We start from the raw sequence: 9512 nt of genomic DNA, 5'->3' as shown, positions 1-9512 counted from the left end.
TAGAAAAACTATGCATTAAAAAAACCAAAACAACCGGACCTACATTGGGATTGAGGGAGCACAATACAACTCGTCCATCAGGCCAAATTATTTGGCATACAGGGATAGCATCAGCACAAGTCGTTCTCCACAAAGGCCACCGAGAACAAGATGCTGCCTACACTGCATTGACAGCAACAGAACACGAGCACAACATTTCATCAGGCTTAACCGACAATGGAAGCAGTTAAAAGGACATTGATTTGGAGAAAAAACTGATATTTTCCACAAGCTCATGTGGATATGGGTGTTACCCATGCCAGATGAGACAGTAAACTAAATGCATGGTCATATAAATCGAAAATAAATACAGACTACGAAGCCTTTATGCGAGATGGAGAAATATGCAAGCTCTCTAATGTACCAGCCAGGTCAATATTCGTCAACTCCACCGATTAAACGGCAAAACTGCCTCAAGATACAAATCAGCACATTACAAACGGCTTCAGCGATAGGCATCACGTCTACGGGATGGCGCAAAACATTCTGACCTATCACGTTCAGCTAGTTTACTCAGTCTAGAAAACATCTAGCAAGACCAGGGTCGCAAAGCTGGAACCGCTGAAGGCACAAGCTAACGATCCTATTACTATGGGGGTAATATCTCTGAAACGACGATCAAACTAACAACATCCCTCATGGGTATTCAATGCGATCAGGCCTACAAAACAGCGACAGAAGCAATCAATTAACACTATCGCGCCACAAAAGTTTGGACTTTGGGTCATTTCAGAAGAACATTTCAAATGAGCAGACTCGAAAATCACCTGGCAATTTGAACGCCATAAACTTATCGCCTACCACGAGGTCCACCAGGTCCTGAATTCCCCCTTGGACCCGTAAAACGAGCAAACTGCAGACGCAGGTTGGATGAATTGCGATCATGCTCATCAAACTTATAGCCTGCAAAATCAACCGTGGAGCTGTGACTTTCATCGTTTCAAACGCTGCGTCTATATATTTCATTATAGATGGAAAATGAATTAAAAGACAGCCCGCAACACATTCTTGCAGGACACAACAGCAAACTCTGAATTATTAATATTACTAGAAATGTTAGAAAGGAATGCCTCGAGAAATCTGGACATTGGCCCCTTTCACACAGCCTAAGTGCTGTCCATGAGCCATCTCTAGAATAAGATAGGGTCGCAAACATCATGAAGTGGAAGGTCACCACCCTCATAGTCACATCACCGCGTAATATACATAGCACTAAACTCGTGGTCACACAAAGAACAAATTACTACTTAGCTGGTTATGGTATCGGTGTGCTGAGGGTGTCCCCATTATTCTGCTGTCGTGTCTTTCAAAACATGCACAGGACAATATAAAGTTGGGAAGCATTATCAAATGAAATTCATTCCATCAAGTGGGATAAGCGCCAATGATGACTGACCATGTGGTGGAATATTTTATAGAATTTTAGCATGGACTATAAAGGCCATATTTACACAACTTGATTTGGAAATGTTTGGTTGCCCATTACTCCAAAACCAAAGTAAAGTATATATATTTTACTTGAAATAATGTATTCCACAGACAAAATGATTGTTTTGGATTTTTGTCGAAGGCTCAATACTACCATCCCCTCGAAGCAAAAGGTAGCACTCAGGGGAGAAAAGGAGATATCAAAAGAAGGACTTAGCTACTCGTCCATTCTCTTTTGCTTGTCATTTGGACATCCATTGATAGCCACAATACACACATATGAACATTAGCTTTCAAACCATATGCTAGAAAATATTTAATCTCATGAAAATACATGTGAGAATGAATCTTTGCCAGTATCCTTTCCATGTAAAAGAAAATCTAAAGTTCTAAACATTGATATGTAAGGTAGTGGTAAAGGTTTCTAAAGGTCCACGCGTGCTTTCTAGGATGACCAGTAAAAGAGGAGGTTTCAGTTCAGAACTATACAGACAAAACTTGAGGTATTATGGCAAATGGATGCAGATAAGACCAATACCTGAACACAGTTGTCATGGCTTTCAACATAGAAGAATAAAGAAAATCCGTATATGACTTAATGCAACCAAAAGTAGTTTAGAAGTAAATCTAACAAATGACTTAGTGTCAACTGAACATAGTTTTGTAAGTATCTGTATATGTCAAGTTCATCAGTTTCACCTTGCAAAGCATCCATGGCAATAGCAGCTTGAGTAGCTTCAGCAAAATCAACAAAACAGAGGACAATAGGGTCACCACCAGGCTGCCAATAGCAACGTAGTCACAAGGATGAATGAAATCAAACAAGAGGCAAAGGCTTGAAAGAAATCAAATAGTTCACTTACATGTTTCGGTTCTTTGTTTACAAGCCTAACTTCACGGAAGCCAACAAACGGTCGGAAGATATCTAGGGGAAAAGTGAAGGACCAATAACCAAACGAAGCAGGTGTATCATACTTGATCTCACCTGCAGTCCATGCAATATATGTGTAGGGAAAGAGAGTGGCAGAAAAGATATAGATTTAAGGATACGTGAAACTTCTCGACGTGTACAGCCAGTAGGTATGCCTTCAATGTATAAGGTGTTTGAGGCATCAGGTGGAAGGGGTGGCTCTGGCATTCCACCACCATAACCACCAATATTTCTGCTATCCATACCCCTAGCAGCCATCATTGAACGCTCATCAACAGGGTAGCCAGCATTGCCTCCAACAGCAGGCCTAATAGGTTCTCCAGCAGGTCCAGCACCATAGGATTGAATTTGCTAAAAAGTTAGCAAAAGTGTTAGCTGACTGTGCGTTTGAAATATGATTATGCAACAACACAACAACTGATACCCCAGTACGCAGAAAACGTTCGTAGGACGCATTAAGAGCCTCGGTATCTCTAGCAGCACGATACCCTGCCCTTTCTTCATCACGAGGATAATAGCCGGTCATGTCAGGTGCACCAGGTCCATCTATGGAACGAAAAAATAGTATTAAATATTGAGTTCAAGCCATATTGTTCCCTAGATTTTTGTGGAACAATTCAATGCAGCTCAGAAAATAATGATAGTGCTGTCTCAAGCTATTCAAGTTGCAGCAGAGTCTAAACTACTTCACCCTCTATTTGTAAATATCTAATCCCTTTTATTGTAAATGCCATATTTTCAAGATAGAAAAAAAAATGCTAGCCCCAGTTTCCCTTTTAAACCGTGCGGTCAGAGGGAGTAGCTTCTTTTTTGGTAACATGAAAAACAGACCCCCCATCATAAACATTAGCTGTGGAGGTACTTAAGCCCACGTGAATAACAAGTTTTGTGAATACAGCACTATGGTTTTAGTCTCTAGATACCTTCACCTTCCTGTTGCAGTTGGGTTTTGGCCTACGCATAACGAATCAATCAAAATTTTCCATAAAGTTTGCTCTCACAACTTGCACCAGACCTTTCAACAACTAAACTACAGATATGAATCTATCTGTGGGTTTTAGCAGTGGGTTTTAGGTGTCACCCTAAATCGGAAAGAAACACATGAAACCCAGCAATATGCTAGTAGCAGTCTGCACCCACAGCGCCACTAAAGTGATTGTGACAGATCGCGCAGCCAGCAGAGTCCGTTCTGGCAGATCCGGTCGAACGAATTCAACGAATCCACCTGCTTCCGGGCTTCCGGCAGAAAGCCAGCACGGACGTCACCAAATTCACCGCATCAGCATCAGTGCGCAACATCGTCACAACCGAAGCAGCTCGAGCGGAAACACTGGAGCTCGCGCGATCTCTCGGCTCCAGCACGGGCGGAAGCAAACACTACCGCGCAATGCACGCAAGCCGCGGCAGCGAGCACGGAACCTCCCTAGAGCCCTACACGGCCGGCGCCCACCTCCGCTACGAACAGATCGAGCGGGGCAGGCGGCCAGCAGGTGACGCGGCCGACGACGCGCGGATCAGATCGCGGGGCTGGGCGTGCGGGGGCAGAGGCGGGCGGGCGGGCGAACCTGAGAAGTCGGCGGGGCGGGGGCGCTTCATGGGCTGCTGGCCCCCGGCGGCCATCTGCGGGGCGCCGCCCATGCCCGGGTGCGCCCCCGCGCCTGCCGCGGCGGAGGGGGGCTGCTGCTGCTGCTGCCGCGGGTCGGCGGCCGCGTACCTCCAGTACGCGTCGGCCATCGCGGGAGCCGGGAGGGGAGGGGAGGGGAGGGGAGGTCCGCCTGGAAGTGGGAGGGAGTGGAAGCGAGACAGGCGGCGGGAGTGGAGAGGGGAGGGAGTGGAGGAGGAATGACGTGTGGGGGCAGGAGGAGGAAGAAGGACGCGCAAGGAATCGTGTGCGGGGCGTGTCACCTCTTTGCTGCCTTTGCCTTCTTTTTTTTCTGACGGACACGCCACAACTACGGGCTCGCGTGTGGCGAGGGCGGGCCCGATTAGCTGATTCCACGGCCTGCTGTCTCGTGCAATTTGGGCCTTTGGCTGGTCGTACGGTAACTTTGAGGCCTAATTTGGGAGCACCAATCCCCACTGGTATCCTCCCGTTTTCCCCTAGCAGGATCACTGCATGGAAAGCTGAGCACGGATCAAATTTCTCCACCTTTTTGGAAGCCCATGCTACGGAGAAGGACGACCCGACCATCGTGTTTTCCCTAGGACGGCTCTTCCCCGTCTCGAGGGTCTAGGCACGGCTTCCCCGTCCAACTTCATAAATCGTGAGCCACACGAGGCCGCTCCACATCTCCTGTCCAAGCGCCGCTGCTCCCCTTCCCGTCCACGAGCCCTTCTCCACTCCGCGTCCAAGCTCCACCCTGCTATCTCCCCGTCGAGGTACCCATCTTCGACGCGTCGTCTCCGCCCAACGCCGCCGCCCACCTACGAGGCTGCGACTAGGCACCGCCACCCTCCGTCCGGACGTTGCCCCGAGCCCCTGCATCCCCATCTCGCTCGACTCGACGGCACGGGGCGGTCGACGAGAGGACTGGAGCTGGGCGCGGCTGCAGCAACCCGGCACGGCACGAGGTCCAAGAACGTGCCTTGCCGCAGGAGCGAGGCCGTGATGGGGCCGACAAGGTCCAGGCACGGGGCGGCTAGCCGCGGCAGTGGGACCGAGGTGCGCCCGATGAGGCCCTTGGCGCGCGGGGTCGCGACCTCCAGCTCGCTTGCGCCATGGCCGCAAGCCACAGATGAGCGGCTCCATGGACGGGGCCACCACGCGGGGCCCGCTGAGAAGCTCACCAAGCTTGCACTGCTCGACCCCAAGTAGGTGGCCCCGCGGCTAGCGTGTCGATAGCTTGATTCTTGGCGCCGCTTCGCATGGCCGATGTGGCTGTGGCTGCCCGAGGGGCTCCGTCGCACGGCCACCCGTGCCGTCGTTCGTGCTCCAGGAGCGGTGTTGCGAGGCCACTTGCCTCGCCGCATGGGCCCTGGGGATGCCGCTTTGCGGCCATAAAGCTTCGTTGTGCTGACAGATTATTATTTATTGCTATGATCTCTGAGATTTATCTCCCTTTACTACCAAACAGCAGCAAAGGATAGGGGTTTACCACCCAGAAAATTGACGGTAAAAGAATTCCCATAAAAATTTCCCTATGAGGCGTACCTCCCTAGATTAGCTCAGTTCCCAAAGTAGGTCTGAAAGTGGGCCTCAAATCGTGTGCGCTTGGTTTGCACTTTAAAGAGTGAAGAGAGAATCCTTATTCGCAAAAAAAAAGAGTGAAGAGATCCTAAAAATAAACAGAGAGATGTAGATAGATTGAGAGAACATGCCACGTGTTCACATTCCTAAAATTAGGATTGTTCCCGGTTGGTTCCAACAAGAATAACTCGTGTGTTACCTCCCATTAGCCTGTTACTGTCGATGTTTAGACCCGGCAACCTATCAAGGGGTATCTCTAAGATAGTAGATTGGTTGGTGGGGCTTGTCGAGATCAGGAACTCGAAGGTGAACACTGACACCGCCCTATGCTATAGTCTCCATGTCAGACACACCTTAATGGTCAGTCCCGTAGATGTTTGTATGATAGTTACCATGTAACCAAATCCTAAATACATGTTTCTAAATACTATTCTTCACGGACTTGTAACCCGCTTCGCTATTGTTCATGTGCAGATTTCACTTTTTTTGTTGTATCTTGTATAAGTTTCCATTGCATCTCAAATTTTGTATAATGATAGAAGATGACATGAGCTATCCATTCATATCATTTTTAGAGTTTTTTTAATCACTGTAGACATGCATTTCGAATTTGGTAACACGGTAACACCTCAATGGGTAGTTGTTCTCTAGTTCCAATTTGGTTCCAAATGCTCCAAGTAGGATGTTGTATTAGAATCCATCAAGGTTGGAGCGGAGGCGCCAAGGAGGGCCTAGTCATGTTGTCCCTATCACCACGCGCCGTCCAATCTCCAAGGGCACGTGGACGCGTTTGATTCATCAGGAATGGCCGAGGGAGGCTTTAGCTGGTGTAGGTTCTACTTCAGTGCTTCCTTTTGTTGGAAGCCTCCTGAAGCTAACCCTCTAGCCCCTCCTTCTGGCCCCTCCCCCTCCCACAGTCCCACTACCCCGCGCCGGCTGCCGCCCCCTCCCTCCCTCACCCCCACCAGCTGCCGCTCCTCCCTTCCTATTGGTTTATATATCTCCCACATCTAAGATGTTCAACAATTTTACCTTTAGCAAAGAGCTATGATGATTAAACAAACAGCTTTTGGTTCGGTATGGAATGAAATCATGATACCTTGGATCTAAATATTAATAATATTTGACCCATATTATTTGTTAGTGTCTGTAAGCAGCATCTTTTATGACCACCTATTCAGTAGGGTATATTTTGATTTACATTTAGCATATGTCTAGAAAAATATTTGCATTGCTAAATCAAAAAGAGTTTGCAGCTGCTTGATAACTTATTTTGGTTGGACTTTGAGTTACCTCTGAACATACCACCATAATTTTTAGGATGTCACCAGTAAGTTCTAATGTGGACAAACAAAGTACCTATCTTTATATGTATCATGCAGTTGCTCTTTTCATGTATTTTAAAACATTGGAAAAGGTTGAGAGAGAGTCAGGTGTATACCATATTCAGTTTAGATAGCAACAGGTGGCCTAATAATTGCTGACATTTTTTCCTACTGAACATAGCTGTGTTTCTTGCTCTTTCTTAGCAGGAAAACAAATAGAGACATATATAAAAATAATTCATATATAGGTGCCATGCAGGTGTAGGTGACTGCAAACAAATAAATGGATCTGCCAATCTGCTAGCATTGCTGGATGGAAATCACACCTAACAAATCAGCCAAGGCATGGAAATGATCTTTAAAAATTCACTTAAAGCAACTTAATAAAGCCAAGCTCTGGGCAAACACGAACATTCATAATAGTATTACTCAAGACTAAACACTTTTGCTATCATAAGGGTACAGTTCCGATTTAAAGATGGAAAATATGCTTTGATGCTGGGAAAGCCAAATCTAAAATGATGTTGTTGAAGGTGGTTGAGATAACTAGAATCCATACATTTCTGCTAACAAACTTACCTATGTATTACTTCTTTCTAACAGCAACCACAAGGTTCAGAACAAAAGATTGTCAGATGGTTCCTTGATAGGTATCCATACCACCATCTAAACTGAAGTTGACATCAGTTGTGCAACAGGTATATGAGTGGGCTGTTTTACTAAATTTATAATTGTGTTGTTCTTATGTATGATGTTTTGAATTAAGCATAAGGACTCTTATCTTCCAGTATATAAACCATCTTGCAGTCAGTGTTGATACGTTTATTCCTAGCTGTAGTGCACTCGAGGAGAATGATTATAAAAGGTTAGTCGGTAATTTAGCAAAGCAGCTACTTATGTTATTTTTAACACTACATGCTCATCCTAATCGCTGCAAGACATTGTCGGAAACGCAGTGCCTTGGATTGGATGTGCTTATGATATATACATTTTCTTTTCCTTTTCCAACAACCATATGTGTACCGATGTTAATTTATTATACGGTACTAGCTTTTATCACCCATATAAGATGATCATATCATATCAGCTCCCTAATTGTTTTTTCGTCTATTTGTATATGGATAGGTTTTCCAATTCTATGAATATTAACATCATCAGAGCAATTGAGCTCTTTATAGAAAAATGCATCAGTTGAACAACAGGTGCTGGATGATTATACTTGATAGTGTTGTTCTATTAAGTTTGTACTTCATTCTTCATATATTGTGACCTAGATTAGCCATAGCCGAGTCATAATTTTCCTTTATATACCACCTTCACAGCTAGGGTCGATATACAAAGTGTAGCTTTTTGCATGGATTCCTCAATTGCTCAGATAAATACTAGTTCTCACAGAAAAATATGAGAAAGATAGTGACAAAATTTATTACGGCGTTTTTGGCCACTGAAAACTTCAGAAAAAATCTCTTTCACAGCAAAAACATCTCAAAGAAAAAATTGTTCATAGAATTTAGGTTATTTGATTCATGGGAATTTGATATTTTTTTCTATTTTCTCTTGCAAATTCGATTGAAGATTCATCGGAGACTGTCCTACTGGAAATTCTTACCTACACAATGTTAAGATAATAGGAAGGATTCTGGTTATCCATACTCCATGAGAAATATCCAGTGATTTACTAAATTGTTATCATCAATATTTACTAGAGAATATGGGGGTTCCTAGATCAAGCATAAGGAGGTCCATATTGTAAGTATGCGGATCACCTTCACATGACACAGGTAGAGGTGGATATTGGGTGATCACAATTTTTAACTGTAGTTTCAAACTGCAACAGAGCCTGGTTATGTTCCATCAACTGTATTAGCATTGGAATTGTTTGTGAATTTTTCTCATGTTTCTCATAAACAAATTTGATAATAGGTAGGCGTGTAGCTCCGCTATGATGGAGCATCTTTGCGATGATAGGAAAAGTGATAATGCCATGGTAGAGACTTGAGGGGAACACATTTCAATGGTGGAGAATTGGTGATAAGGACATGGTTAACGCTAGCTACATGGTCATAGCTCAGGTGAAATAATTTGATCTTCCTTTGTATTTCTTCCACTATTAATTCATTTATCCCTTTGCATCCAAAGTGTTCAGTATTTTTTGTCTACAGATGATGTTATGATACCTTGGATCTAAATATCAATAACATTTAGAACATTGCAGCTCCATACGAAAGATGCAATATTTATTTTTCCATCATAAGTATGGAGTTTCCTTCCAAAAGTCCAAGATGGAGAAATAATGTAGCACCACTAAAAGATCTCATATGTGTGATGAAAATACCAGAGCATGCTTTACTTTCCTTGAAATCATTTTGGAGAACTAATTTTCTAATAGAAATTTTGTTGATGAGAAAATGCTTATTAAGGCATACTTCTTGCTGCTTGCAACTACGTATTTTATGAATTTTATTTTATAAGAAAAACCCTTTATAGATTGGTAATTACAAGCTAGGGAACTGGAAGACTGAAACAACAACAGAAGATAGATAGGGTAAGGGGAAAACTACAAATAAGAAAGCTAGCTTAATTGGAGAAATAATTAGACCAC

At 44.3% G+C, this 9512-nt stretch overlaps 1 protein-coding gene across 2 annotated transcripts; it reads right to left on the bottom strand.

The window, feature by feature from the left end:
• Window positions 1-4262, bottom strand: LOC117853160 (nuclear speckle RNA-binding protein A). 2 transcript variants are annotated; one of them, XM_034735534.2, is made up of 7 exons: window positions 3964-4262; window positions 2823-2944; window positions 2518-2749; window positions 2331-2392; window positions 2167-2248; window positions 807-942; window positions 1-162 (listed from the first exon to the last, which is right to left on the bottom strand). In XM_034735534.2, the coding sequence occupies exons 1-6, from the start codon at window positions 4130-4132 to the stop codon at window positions 830-832; spliced, it is 780 nt and encodes a 259-aa protein (XP_034591425.1). In that variant the 5' UTR covers window positions 4133-4262; the 3' UTR covers window positions 1-162; window positions 807-829. The 2 variants fall into 2 exon arrangements, with proteins under 2 accessions (XP_034591425.1, XP_034591424.1); XM_034735533.2 differs by lacking the exon at window positions 1-162 and adding an exon at window positions 375-700 and having other exon boundaries at window positions 3964-4260.
• Window positions 4263-9512: the final 5250 nt, after the last annotated feature.

The sequence above is a fragment of the Setaria viridis genome, chromosome 4 (genome assembly GCF_005286985.2).
Source record: "Setaria viridis chromosome 4, Setaria_viridis_v4.0, whole genome shotgun sequence".
In the NCBI taxonomy this organism is placed as follows: Eukaryota; Viridiplantae; Streptophyta; class Magnoliopsida; order Poales; family Poaceae; genus Setaria; species Setaria viridis.
This window is presented reverse-complemented; position numbering and strand designations above follow the sequence as displayed.